Source organism: Pteropus alecto, unplaced genomic scaffold, assembly GCF_000325575.1.
Source record: "Pteropus alecto unplaced genomic scaffold, ASM32557v1 scaffold12, whole genome shotgun sequence".
NCBI classification, from domain to species: Eukaryota; Metazoa; Chordata; class Mammalia; order Chiroptera; family Pteropodidae; genus Pteropus; species Pteropus alecto.
In genome coordinates, this window is record NW_006432669.1 from 2,822,509 (window position 1) to 2,837,285 (window position 14,777).

General features: G+C 44.2%; 1 protein-coding gene across 1 annotated transcript in view; it reads left to right on the forward strand.

The window, feature by feature from the left end:
* The window catches only part of PANX1 (pannexin 1), a 42,031-nt gene that overhangs the window by 20,141 nt on the left and 7,113 nt on the right, over positions 1–14,777 (forward strand). Inside the window, exons 2-3 of the mRNA XM_006907479.3 lie at positions 599–738; positions 14,770–14,777. The exon at positions 14,770–14,777 is cut by the window's right edge and continues 204 nt beyond it. Of these exons, the coding sequence (XP_006907541.1) occupies positions 599–738; positions 14,770–14,777 (148 nt within the window). The remainder of the gene's footprint in view (positions 1–598; positions 739–14,769) is intronic.

Sequence of the window (14,777 nt, forward strand, 5' to 3'; positions counted from 1 at the left end):
GAGGTTTGCCGTATTAAGCATCTGCCTTCCAAATGTAAACCGCTTGGGCTGCAGTTTCAGCCTGTGCCTTTTTTCTTAAAGGAGATGGAAAACTGATTTGTCATCCAGTTGAAGTATTACCAGATGGTCCATCAGCCTCAACTTCCTCAGGCCAAAAGTTCTGTTTCTTTGTTCTAGAGGGACTCCTTTCCTAGTCCTGTTGCCGGCACTGACTCTCCTCCTCCCTGCCCCCTCCCCAGCCCTAAATCCCCCTCCTCTCACTCCTCACCCCAAAAGAAACACTCTGTGCATGCTTCCTTTGTACATTTTTGTTCTCATTGTTTTCCTGCTCACTTTTTCTTTTTATGGTGGTTTCATTCCTTTCAAACATTTTTCCCCAACTGAGCCCAAGCCGGTCGTGACCATGTTAGCCAAAAACACTCTCAAATATTCAGCTTTACTACAGACTTGGGTGTTTGGTCCCCAGTCGTGTCGTGGTGCTAAGTCGTGAAGACTTAGCTAACACCTGAAAATCTGCAGCAGGGAGGGAGACGGTGGGGCAGGAGGGTCCAGACACTGCACTTTCATTGATTTGGAACTATCTGTTTTTGCTTCTCAGGTACACAAATAAGCTGTTTTTCCCCAAGTTCTTTCTCCTGGCGTCAGGCTGCCTTTGTGGATTCTTACTGTTGGGCTGCAGTTCAGCAGAAGGATTCCTTGCAGGGCGATTCTGGAAACCTCCCACTGTGGCTGCATAAGGTAACTGGGGCATTTTCACATCTCACCTGTTTGCTCTATCGATGTGGGAACTGAGGCCCAGAGAGGCCGTGCCAGTCCATGGCCACACAGATACCTGTGGCCAGCCAGGGCTGTTACCACCGATCGTACATCCGTGGCACTTTAAAGTCAAAAGGAACCTCAGAGATTCCTTGGTCCAGCGCCTTCATTTAGCAGATGGGGAAACTGAGGCACTCTTTGGATTTTAGCTCCATAATGGCAGGCACCTCATGTGTCCTAGTCACCTTTCTATCCTTTATGCCCAGCAGAGTATCTGGCCAATAGCTGGTTTCGGCACGTTTTGAATGCCTGAATGAATGTTGTTGGGTGGCGGCAGGACTGGGCTCGAACGTAGCCTTGGCCAGCGCCCTTTGCACCACACACAGGGTCTCTTGGAAAAAGTGAGGACCCACACAGAGTTTATCTGCTTCTAGCCAGTGTGTTCCTGGTGGCGTATCGAGAAGCCCCGTGACGACTCCTTCTGGGGGTGTTGGTTGTAGCACAGCTTTCAGAGTAGATTCCTTTGCTTTCTAATGTGCCCAGATACTGCAAGGAGCGGGAGACACAAATCACTTGCAGAGAAGAGGTACAAGTCAAGAGCTCAGTGGAGGTGAGGGGCACAGAGGCTGGGTGGTGCAGACCCCAGGCCAGAGTCAGCAAGCTCGCACAGGAGAACATTCTCTGTGTAATGAAGGTCTTCTCTGTGCTTATGAAAGTCGGACTTTGTTTCAGCCTGCCATTATTTTCAACCACTGGTTCTTTTGTTCATTATGAAAACAGATAGAATGTTTGTGTATCTTCTGGTATTCTTCTTTACCAAGGAAGCTTGGTGTTTTAGCTTCTGAAAAGCCTAAGGTCCTCCCTTGGCCTGTTGCGGAACACGGTCAGCATCCTTCCTTTTTAAAAGAACAATTTAATCCTTATGCTCTGACTCAGGCCTGTCCCCCTCATCTTTGTTCATCGCATGCCATTAGGCCTAGTGGTACCCTACAGTGACACCTTTCTTCTTTGGGGTCGGGCTTTTCTCTTTGACTTTTAGCCTTCGTGTTAGTTGAGTCCTTATCAACTTTGCGTGGCTTAGCAGCCAGGGCATCAAATAATGATCTTCAGTGTGAATGGGCACAGTTTCAAAAATTGCATGGCTTTGTTTGTAAATCTAAATCCACACCATTGTAGTTTAAGTCCATTTGTTATAATGCTCTTATGAGAATGGAAAGTTGTAATCAGTCACTGGGCTGGGCATTGATGGATCCACAGAAGAAGACTGTATAGTCTGGGATTGTCCTTACTTCAGAAAGGTTAGAGATTGCACAACCTTTAGAGCAGAAAGAATTTGAAAGATGTCAACCCAGGTGCATTTTACAGGTGAGGATAAGGGCACCAGGAGAGGTCAAGCCGAGGAGTCACAAGACCAGAATCAGATCTCCGGGCTCCCACTGCCCCTGCAGGGTAGGAGGGGGAACCGCGGAGAGCAGCATGGGTAGGCAGGCCTCAGGTTTGGGGTATCGGAGAGTAAGGAGTTCTCTTTCTGGTGGTGGTGTCTAGGTAGTTGGGAGGGAAGTTTGGCTGAGGGTCTGAGCAGACAGCTTACTGGATTCAGAGATCTGGAGGCAAAAATTGAAGTCGGGATCTGCAAAGTTGGAAGGACCTTGGTCAGCACCCCAGGCCTGAAAGGCTGTTGATGAGGAGTGAAGGGCGATCCAGAAATAAACCAGCCCTCATAGGGACTAGAGTCCTGGTTTGAATTATTTCAGTGCCAGCTGAACGAAGGAGATAAGGGATTCTCAGCATCTCTACTTACCTGCCAGCCAGAAGCAAAAATAAATCAATCCTCTCTGAAGGAAGGTAACTTCATCCAGAGCTTCAGATTCTTGTTTCAGTTTTTCACATGGAATGTTTAGCACTTAATCAAAAATAACCACTATGCAAGAAAACCGAGAGAAAAACCAGAACTAGAAACAGACTCATAGGAAATCCAGATAACAGATTAATTAGACACGCATTTTAAATTATCATTGTGTTCAAAGAATTAAAATAATATGGAGAATTTCACAGGGAAATGGAAATTCTCGAACTGAAAACAAGTAATGGAGAGTTGATTTTTGCTTCCATTGATTGAGGGCCTGCCATGTACATTCTAGTATGCTTGTCATCAGAGAACCACACATGAGGTCCCTTCCTCTAGGAGCTCACTGTTTAGTGAGGAAAGCAAACATGTAAAGAAGATACTGAGAAGGAATAAACAGAAAGCTAGATGAAAAAAGGAGAGTGTGCTTATCATAGAAACCAAGAGAAGAGTGTTTTCAAAGTAGTGAATTCTATTAAATGCTCCTGCAGAGAAGACAGTGCAGTAAAGGTGGCAACAAAACTTACTGGATTTGGTGAAATCATAAGTCACCCTGCAGGAGTGACTTTAGTGGAGAAGTGGGCACCAGATAGCAGTTGGTATATGGAAGGTGAGGAAATAAAGATTATAGTGATAGACAATTTCTTCAGACATTTTCTTTTTTAGAAAATCTTTCTCCTTAGAAAGGAGAGCAACAAGCTGGATGGTAACTGGAGGGAAGGTTTCGGGTCCGGGAAAATTTTTTGATGTGACAGAGTTTTGAACATATTCAAATGCTGATGGAAATAGGTCTCAGGGAAGAGGCTGCCGATGCACGCCCAGGGAGGGCACATGGTACCCTCTGAGAGGGGAAGGTGTTGGCTTGTCTTGCTGGAGAGTAGCGGGGCCTCGATTGACTGTGGAAGGTCGAACCAAGTTATAGAGTATCTTTGAGAGCTAAATAGGTGTGCAGGCTAAATGCTGGGGACAGCAGGAGCCACGGAAGGTCCTTGAGCAAGGTGAACTTGGTGTTTCTAGGAGTTAATCCTCAGTGACGGTGTGCAGGAGGGAGCAGAGGCAGGGAGAAAGCCACTTGGTAGGCACAGAGTGAAAGTTTTGATCCGGAAATGGAAAGGAAGGGAAGCTGTTATTTCTGAGAAGGCAAAGGACACACAATCAAAGAGCAAAGAGCAACACATGGTGTTTTATTGCTGACTAGAGCATTACATGAAAGGATAGTCAAAGGGGATATCAGAGGCTTAGACCAGAGGGAAGCTAACTTTTCTATAAGGCAGGGATCCCCAACCCTCGGGCCACTGTACCTGTCTGTGGCCTGTTAGGAACCGGGCTTCATAGCAGGAGGTGAGCGGTGGGCTAGCAAAGCTGCATCTGTATTTGCAGCTGCTCCCCAGCACTAGCATCACCACCTCAGCTCCACTTCAGATCATCAGGCATTAGATTCTCATAGGAGCACCAGTCCCTGGTGCCAAACAGGTTGGGGACTGCTGCCCTAAAAAACATGTTGAAGCCCTAACCCCCACTGTACTCTAGAATGTTACTTTATTTGTAAATAGGGGTTTTGCAGATGTAATTAGTTGAGGTCATGCTGGAGTAGGGTGGGCTCCTAATACAGTATGACTGGTGTCCTCATAAGAAGGAAGTTTGGACACAGACACGGGGAAGACGGTGTGAACACACGGGGAGGCGACAGCCATGTGATGACAGACACCCAGGTTGGAGTTAGGCCGCTATGAGCCAGGAATGTGTGGGGCTACCAGAAACTGGGAGAGGCATCTGCTAGAGGCTTTGAAGGGAGAAACTCCTTGATTTTGGACTCTGAGCTTCCGGAACTATGAAAGAAAAAAGTTTCTGTTGTCTTAAACCATCCAGTTTGTGGGACTTGGTTATGGCAGAACTCAGAAACCAGTGCAGGTGGTTAGAGAGAAGTCAGGATTCCAGCCTAATTGAAGGGTTTGAACATTAGTGTGGTTTTTTCAGCCAGTCCAGATGCTGTGATCACAGCCACTTTATTTTCATTGGGGTTTTTTTTTCAGGTTTTTAAAAAAATTGTGATAAAATATACACAACATAAAATTTACCTTTTTAACTATTTTTAGGTGTGCTGTTCAATGGCACTAAGTACATTCACATTGTTGTACAACCATCACCACCATCCATCTGAACTTTTTCATCTTCCCAAACAGAAGCTCTGTACTCATTAAATGCTAACTCTGCATTTTCTCCTACCCCAGCCCCTGGAAACCACCATCCTGCTTTCTGTCTCTTTGAGTTTGCCTACTCTAGGGACCTTGTATAAGTGGAATCGAATATTTGTCCTTTGGTGTCTGGCTTATTTCACTTACCATAATGTTTTCAACTTTCAACCATGTTATAGCATGTATCAGTATTAAGGCTGAGTAATATTCCATTATGTGTATATGCCACGTTTTGTTTATCCATTCCATCAATGGACACATGTGTGTTTCTTCTTCTTCTGTGAATATTCACAATATTCACATTATTGTGAATAATGCTGCCACGAACATAGCAGTATGGATATCTGTTCAAGTCTCTACTTTCCATTTTTTTTGAGTAGATAGATACCAGATGAGGGGATTAGTGGATTCGTTTTCAAGTTTAGAAAGCTTTTCCTGTTGGTTTTCTTTTGGCTTCTCCACATTCAGTGGACTCGTGACTCTTGGGCTGATGGGAATCATCTCATCCAGGCTTCTCATTTCACAGAGGGGACACTGAGGACCACAGCCGTTGATGCTTTGTCCAAGGTCCCATGGCCAGATGGTGGGAGAGCAGTTGGCCTCCTGCAGGTTTCAGATGCTTTTCACATGTGAAAAGGTATAGGTTTAATTTGTGTAGCTTCAGAAGTCTGCACTCTAATCTGTGGGTGAAAGTTATCTATTGATGAACTTAAGTTCAATACAAGGAGAGTCTTTCCAGAAGAATTGCTGTCCGGCAGGGGAGACTTCCAGAAGAATTGCTGTCCGGCAGGACCCACTGTTGACCAGAGAGGTCCTGAGTTCAGGGTAGGCCCGAAGATGTATCTTCTTCCCCTATCTTTATTCCTTACCTTTGCTGTACTCCTTTCATGTAAAAATCCCAGCTCCTTAGATGTTCTTGACACCCGGCTACATCCATCCCCCACCCTCAGTCATTCAAGACTTTGGTAAGACTTCTCTGTCCCAAGGTAACTCCTGTGTCTTCCCAGATGACACATCGGACTAACCATTCTGTCTTATCTACAAGGACTTTTACCTCCTGTCTACTGTGGCCACCTCGCTCTGAATTCATCATTACCTAGAACTGCATTAGGGCGTCCCACTCCCTACCACCACCTCCCGCCCTCCAAGGCCCTCTCCCACCACTTTCAGAGAAAATGGAAGCTCTGATGTGAAAACCAACTCAGCCTCCAACCATCAGACTTAGCAGATGTTCCCATGGCAGCACCAGCCTTTTTCTTCCCTTTTGATAAGTAGAAGAGGCCCTCTTCTGACCAAAGGCTGGACCCCGTGTTACCAAAGAGTTTGCTGTTTGGGGTGCTCTATTCAAGAACAAGATGTGGCTCTCATTAGGTAGTTTTATTTACCTGCAGTAAGTCAAGGAGACAGGATTCATATCCAAAGCTTTGTCTCCCGGAAGGGAGGCTTAGCCATTGCTTAATATACTATTTGGTCACTTTCACGTTGATTTCTTCTCTGCAGTTGGCTGTACTCATCTGGTTGAGTTCCTGTCAAGATCATCCTGTTTACAGCTACATCTGCAAAATACTGTGGTACATTTTAACAGCAAGAATAGCATTTAATAAGAACTGCCCAGACCTTGAGACCATCGCCCCATCTTACACCTTTGTGTCCCGCTCATGTTCTAGATCCGCCCCCCTCAATCCCTACTGGAAGGAACACCTCATCCTCACTTTCCTCTTCTGCATCTCCGACCCTTCTCTTTTCTGCATGCTCTCTTCCTGTTAGCATTTGAGCACATTTGTATCCTCCAAACTGATCTTGCCCAGGTTACCAGCAACCTCCCTGTTTCTGAATTTATTCTCACTGGGCAGGCTCATCCTACTTGGCTTCTCTCTGACATCCAGTTCTGTGGATCTCGCCTTCCTTCTGTAGGTATTCTCTTGACTCTTGGGGCAGAGCCTCCCTGGCAGATCCTTTCTCTTTGGTCCATCCCTGAGAAGTTGGGATTCCCTTGGGGTTCTGTCCTAGGCGCCTTCCTTTTCTCACCCTCTCCCTGGATCATCTCATCTCTCTTGCTTCAGCTTCCTCTCATATGCCATCAATACCCAGGTCTTTAACTCCAACGCAGACTTCTCTCCTGAGCTCTAGATCCAAACACTTAGCCGTCTCCTGAACTTGAACACCTGAAGGTCTGGTACGTGCCTCCAACACAGCTTGTTCAGAGCTGAACTCACTTTCCCTGCCCATCCCCGCTGTGACCTCTAGTTCACTTAATGACACCACTATCCACCTTGTTACATCAGCCAGAAATCTGGGAGCCATTTTGACTCTTCTTTCCCCCACATCTTGTCAGTCACCAAGTCTAATCAATTCTGCCTTCTTTTAAGTAGCTCTTAAATCCTTCATCCCTACATCTACTCCTCTAGGGCAGCCAGCTGTCATCTCTCTCAACTTGCTGCATTCATTTCTACTATCCTTTTACCCATTTCCACCTAATCACAGGTGGTCTTTTTTGTCTGTCATTTCCTTTTAAAAAACAAACAAACAAACAAAAACAACCCTTCAAGTCCCTATGAAATTTTTCTATCTCTTTTAAAAAGCAAACTATTTTGGCTAATGAGGTTCACTTTCCCTCTGGCCCCTGTGAACCAGCCCAGCTTCACTTCTAGACCCTTTCTCGCCACTTTCTGTGCCCCAGGGACGCTGATTTCCCTCAGGTTCATGTTTTCTAACTGTTTCAAACACACTCTGCTTTGAAGACTTCCCCTGCAAATCTCCCCTCCCCTCCAAGTCTGACTAACTCCTAATGAATCATTCCAGCCTCAGCATAAATGTCATTTCTACCTAGAACCTTCCTCTGACCCTCTGGACGGAGGGTTGTTGCCAGTTCAAATTGATTGAAGAACCAGATGAGTCAATGTGAAGCCTCCAGGAATAAGACCACAGGGCCGCTGTGTGGACAGCAGACCACACACCCTGCCTCTAAGACATTCAGATCCTAAAAATGGGGGGCTAGCCAAGCAGAACACCAGCTGTACCCTGCCCTGATCTATGTTGCTTGATTGTACATTCCCAGAGTAGCCATACTTTTCCTGGAATCACTCTGGGATATGGCATTTACTTGCCTTGGTCCTACTTAACTGATTATTTCTAGGGCTAAGTTCCATGCAGGCAGAGACCATTCCTGTGTCTTTTTCACCAGTGAACCCCTGGGACATTGCCCAGCCTATAGTGAGTGTGCAAAACACATACATGGAAAGGATGAGAGAAATGAAGTAGCTTGTATGTCCTGTTCAGAAGCAGACTTAGTTCTCTAGGAGCATTCTGACTAGTGCTCAGGATGAGGGGATGAGAGGCACAGGGTTTATGTGGACGCTTCTCAATTTGGTTCTGATGCCAGAGTTTAAATCAAGAAACCCATATCCCCTCACCCCACCAAAAAAGTTACTCAGTGTAATATTTAAGTGTGTTTATCATCAGCATAGAGTTTACGGCAGTAGTACAATTAATGCTGTAATTTCTCCTCACCTACTTCTTTCATTCCTCCTTTCCTCTTCCTCCTTCCCTTCTCTCCTACTCCATTTTTCTCTGGCGGCCTCGAGAACCCCTAAGGATGTCTGGAAATGTGGTGGAAATGTGGTGCATTCAAGGAGACCAGCAGTTGGCGCTCTAGGACTTTTTGATAATGCCTTTTGGAGTGTTTTGTTCTTTGTTCAAGTTCATAATGTAGGCAACTGGTAGGCGAGATTTCTTTCTGAAACAGAAAAGCAGGTTTTTGACTGAAAAACAGAAACAAAACACAAGAACAAGGAAATAATAATAAACAGAGTTGTCAAATCTTTCTCTTAAGTAGATACACAGAAACAGTTGGAAGGGTCCTCCGAGGCTGCCAGACCAGAGGTTTTCAAACCTTAGGATTATCTGTGTGACAATACAGGATCCCGAGCCCCAGTCAGACCTCTATCTAGGTAGGAACCTGTGGACTTAAGGTCAAGAATATGGTTTTTATCTGCTTCTTGGGAGATTTTGATCCTGCTAGCCCAGCTCGGGTTCCAGTGTAGATATCACTCATCTAGACCAATGTTTCCCAAACTCTCTGTGCACACCAATCACCTGGAGATCTTGTTGAAATACAGACACAATTCATGGGTCTGATGGGGCCTGCATTCTGTATTTCTAACAAGCTCTCAGGTAATTCCGAAGTTGCCGATATGGGGACCACTCTTTGAAAAGCAAGAATCTAGAGGTTGGCACAAACTATGGCATATATGCTCCAGCAATGTCCAGCTAATCTCCTGTTTCTGCAGATAGTTTTATTGGAACACAGACATGCCCATGCACTTACACATTGCCTGTGTCTGCTTTCACACTATGACAGGGTTGTACGGTTATGACAGAGGCCACATGACTCACAGACATTTACTGTCTGGTCCTTTGCAGGAAAAAGTTTGCCCACCCTTGATCTAGAATTCTAAAGCTCTCCCACATCCACTGAAAGAACTCCTTGCCTCACAAGACTCTTCATTCCATTTTCATACAGATCCTTAGAAAGTTTTTCCTTGCTTCCTTGTAAGTCGGTTATTATTCTCTACAGGAGTCTTTTCCTCCTTCCACACACAAACGCTCTGCTTGCCTTCTTTTCTTCTCCAGGTCTCTCCTCATGTTAGGTCCCTCACAGAATGTCACCCAGACACAGCCTGCTACCTTGGGCGTCTTCCTTGAGCACAAAATAGAATGGCATACCACCTTCTTCTCCGTCCTCTGTCAGCTGCTCATGGAATGCACTAGGCTTTCTGGGTAGCCCTTCCTCTTGACATCCACATTTGGGATGATCTGTCTGAGCAACATACAGCCAAGAACAAACATCTTTTGTGGGTCTTTTTATTTCGCTTCTTCAGTGCAATTTGTTCTTGGTTACCTCCTTTCCACTTTGCCCATTCCTTCCTGTCTCTTCAAGATTCTCTTTTTGCCTGACCCTTAAATGTTAGGGTTTCGTGTCCCTCCCTGGTCCTCTTGTCCCTCCTTCTACACATTCTCTTTGGAGGATCTCAGCCATGCTTTTCACTTTAACCATCTATATACCATAAAATCCTGATAAAGGAGGCCAGCCAGATTTTCTTCCTTTATTTTCAATTATCTACTGCACATCTCCACCAGGATATTCTTGACTATAGATATCTCTCATCATCTTAGGTCTACTTTCTACCTCACCTTGCTCTGCTGTGATCTGTTCTTTTGTGTTTCTTTATTTCAACTAATGGTACCACCACACATGCCCTTGCATAAATTAGAAACCCAGAATTAGCCTCAGTTCTTCCCCTTTTCCATCCCTCCCTTTCAAGCAGGCACTGAAGTGTATGATTCCCTCTCTGTGTAGCTCTCAAATGTCTTCCCCTCTCCCCACTGCTGCTGTCTTATTCAGTGCTTGTCACCTCCCGCCTCTTTGCTGCACTAGCCTCCTGCCGTGTCTCTCCTCTCCAGTGTGTTCCCTTCTCCTCTGCTGGAGTAGTCTTTCTAAGATCATGCTCTTCACCAGTGGTTTCCCATTGCCTGTGTTGTGGGAAGCCGAGGGCTTCATAATTCGGTCCCTGAGTCCCAAAGGACTGCCGTAAAAAATCACTAGAAACTCGGTAGCTTCAAACAGCAGTGATTTCTTCTCTCATAGTTCTGGGGGCAAGAAGATAGAAATCCTAGTGTCAGCAGGGTTGGTTCCTTCTTGAGGGCTCCAAGGGAGCATCTGTTATGGCCTCTCTTCTAGTTTCAGTGCTTATCAGCAATGCTTGCTGTTCCTTGGCTTGTAGATGCATCATCACTCCAGTCTCTGCCTCAGTCTTTACATGGCTTCTCCCCTGTGTGTCTCTGTATCTTCATATGGCCTTCTTAGAGGGACACAAGTCACTAGATTAGGGCCCACCCTAGTTAAGTATGCCCTCATCTTAACTAATTATAACTGCAAAGGTTTCCAAACACTGTCATGTTCTGAGGTTCCAGGTGGACTTGAGTTTTGGGAGGATGCCATTCAATCCAGCATACCCTTCCAGCCTCAGCTCTGACTACTCCTGACCGTGGGCTCGCTCATTTACTTCAGTGCCCTGGATGGGTGAGAATTCACCAGGCAGACAAGGAGAAAGGATTCCAGCAGAAGAAAGAGGATGTTTGAAGGGCCACAGAGAAAGTGAAATTTCAGCTGAGTCGTAATATAGCACTTCATTTTATATTCTTTGTGGGTTTTTTTTTTTTTTTTTTTTGGCCTCACTGTAGTTTAAAACATAGCTCAGATGTTACCTGTTTTACAAAGCCTTCCCTCAGTACTTAGTCTCTACGTATCCTGTGGCCATCACTTGTATGTTTTGATTGTTTAATTATTAACTTATGCTCTCACCTGGCCAATGTGGTCCCACGGCAGACTCTGTACACTTCATCTGGGGGGCCGTGCTTCGAGCCCACTGCCCAGCACCTGGCAGGTGCCCAGGTGATGTTTCTGAATGAATTTACCATCTGCATTTAATCCTACAGACGTGATCACATATGTTTCCGGTGAGGAGTTCTTCAGTCCTAATTGGACACTTGCCTTAGATAAGGTGGAGGGGATTTGAATGTGAAGGGAGGTGATACTGAACCCCGTCCAAGATTCTTTTCATCTGGAGTTTCTGTTATTCTAACCACAGCCCCTTCCAGGACAACAAAACAATTTTTAAGGCAGAGAGACTGAAAGTCATGCCAACTGCTTGGTTCTCCGTGGCTTTCCAAAGCTTCATTGTCATTGGAAGTTCTCCGCTACCATAGACATCACGTGGAGTGGTGCAGTTGCAGCTTTGAGATGCCAAGCATCTCAGACTTAATTTGGAGGAGAAAGAACTGTGAACAGAGCTATTCCCATCTGGCAGATGCAGTCATAAAACTCAGCGGGTTTTCCGTGTTTCTTATTTGCATAAAAGGATTTTAAAGACTATAATTTAATGCTTCCTTGATTCCTATTTCAGTTGAATTGATTTTAATATCGCCTTGTTACAGATTCACTGAAAGTCACCTTTTTATTTTTGATGGAACAAGAAAGAGGTTTAGCTGTGTTGAAAACCAAGAAATGGAGGCATTCAACTACATTGCTAAAGGGGTGAACAAGGTACAAAGACATTTTTGGAGAAAGCAAACACTCAATATATAATACCTTTAAACGCTCATTTTTCAGATTACAGTAAGCTGTGCCTAACTGTTCATTGGTACTAATTATTATACCAAGAAGGCTTGTTAGAAAAATCGCCGCAGACCATAAACAGTCACTTTTTAATTCAGAAGAACAGTTTGAGGTAAAATGTTATTTTTTAAATGGCTTTGAAACAAGTGACTTGTAAAAATATTTCACAACCCCAAGTTAGAAATAGTTTCTTCTGATTCCCAAAGAAAATGCCGGGCCCTCTTGGTTATGGCACCAGCACAAACTCTATATCACGCAGTTGCATTTTTATACAAATGGGCACCCTTCAGTGTGGGCAAGGATCGAAGGAACACTGCTTCTCACTGCAGCCAACTCTGAATTATGCAGCCAGAATTCAGCTAATCATCCTGTTTCTGTGTGTCATTGTGTAGCAGCCCTTTGCAAATTAGATTAATAGTCTTCAGAAACCCCATCCCATGCCAGACCCCCTGAGTGAAGCCGCTGTCTTGGTGAGAGAGCTTTGCGAAGCTCAGATTTTGCGATTTCTCTCTTCCCTCTTGGGCAGGGATTCGTAACATGGCTCCGTGATGGCATCAGGGAATTTGTGAACTGGGATGGGACAACACAGATAATTTGGAATACTGTTTCCTCTTCACTGCTTCAGAGTTACTGTTGTTAGACCATTGGTAGATTCTGTGAAATGTGTTAATAAAGAATCACATATACAAAGGGAAAAGGGGGATGGGTAAGGGTAAAGGGGGTCAAATATACAGTGACAGAAGGAAATTTAACTTTGGGTGGTGAGCACACAATGCAATATACATATGACGTATTATTGAATTGTACACTTGAAATCTATATAATTTTATTAACCAGTGTGACCCCAATAAATTTAAAAAAGAAGAATCACATACAGATTTGTTTTTTAATATTTTGATAACTGTATATCAATACAATATGTTTCTTATGTGAACCAATAAGAAATATTTTATGCATTTAAAAATGTTATTCTCCATGAAAAACAAGGGAAAACTTGGAAACTGTCACAGAACCAAGAAGACTAAGGAGACATGACAACTAAATATAATGAATACGCTGGACTAAATCTTGGAAAGAAGGAAGACAGTAGTGGGAACACTGGAGAAATCCAAGTAAAAGTCTGGAGTGTAGTTCATAGTAAGGTACCAATGATGGTTTCCTAGTCTTGACAAGTGTACCATGGAAATGTGAGATGTTAACAGTGGGGAAACTGGATGGAGGAGTTTTGGAGAACACTGTGTACTCTCTTGGCAACATTTTGTATGTCCGAATTTATAGTGAGAGTCAGGATCTGGGATCTGCTCCCTGACCTCACAGATGTGTGGGGTAGGGGTTTTGTGTTAACTCAGGGCCATCGTAGCCTCTTCTTTTTACAACTCCAAGGAACTGTGCAGAAAGAGAGTGATCCAAAGGTAGGGAAAAGTTATCCAGAGAAATAATTTGTAGTGTATTATAGTGGAAAAGGGGTGACTTTGGGGTCATATTCTCTGTCACCAGCTTTGTGCTCTGTGGCCAGTAAATTGCTCTAGACTTCCTCATCCCCCTTGCAAAACAAAGCCATCAATAAAACGGTCATTGTGAGGACTAAACATAACACGCCCACCAGGTAGCCCTGTCATTGGTTTTTGCTGGTATGTTTTAGTGCCTCTTATATGCCAGGCACCACACTAAGCATTTTTTGTAAATTATCTGATAACACCTGTACGACACGACCATTTCATAGATGTGGAAACTGAGAGTCAGAGGCTCAGTGACCTTACTGCCCAGGTCCACTAAGCTGAGCTTAGACACAGAACTGTGCCGACTGTAGTTCATGGTCTTCCTGCATCTCTCTTGAGGGTGATCCTTTCCTGACCACCCGACGGATCTGGTTACAGGGTGCTCTTTGCTCGCTCTGACTTCTGAAGCCCCTCTCATTTGTTTTACACATATATTCACATCCAGATGCTCCCCTCATGAATGACACTGTTGCCCATATGATTGGCTTCTCTCAACTAGATGTCATCCAACTGTAAAATAAGGATGTTGGGCTCTCCTTGGGTCTGTCCCAGCATGGAAGGTCCGGTCCTCATTCTCTGATTTTTAACTGCTTATTTCAGCTGTTTGATGGGATGATTGCTGAATCACTGAAGCAATTAGAAATTAAAATTTTCTAATTTGTTTTGAGCAAAGTTATGCATTTCTGTGTAATTCTCCCAGGTTCCAGGGAGGGAGAAAAAAAAAGGCAAGAGTACTAAGCCGTAGTGACCTCCTTAAAACCACAGCAATTTTTTAAAAAAAGAACCCATAATAACTATAGTACCTGGTGGCTACTAGACTAATCAGAGAGATCACTTTGTAAATTATATAAATGTCTAACCACTACGCTATCTGTACACCTGAAACTAATATAAAATAAAATTGAATGTCAGCTGCAGTTGGGAAAAAAACAGCAGATGCCACTGTGACATTTACCTTTTCCTTAATTGGGATTTTGTTGAGGGATTACTCTAAAGGACATGAGAATAATTTTACTTTTTTGTTTCCTTCTGTGATTAGAGAGGAGACACCATGTGTTACCATGTAGTTGCCAATTATTTCCAATTAAAGTCTAGTAAGGGGGGCAGAAAGATAGTTATTAGTATTATTACCTGGGCAGGTGAATTTAGTGATAAGAAGTAGTTATTAGGTGATGGGCCTGATTTCCATTAAGTGACATAGCATACACATTTGTCTCAAAATGAGAAAACTAGAGTGGTACTCAGCGTGGTGAGGCGACTTCAGTGGGGTGTCTTTGATGCTCTCTTGTTTTTCAGTTTTTTCC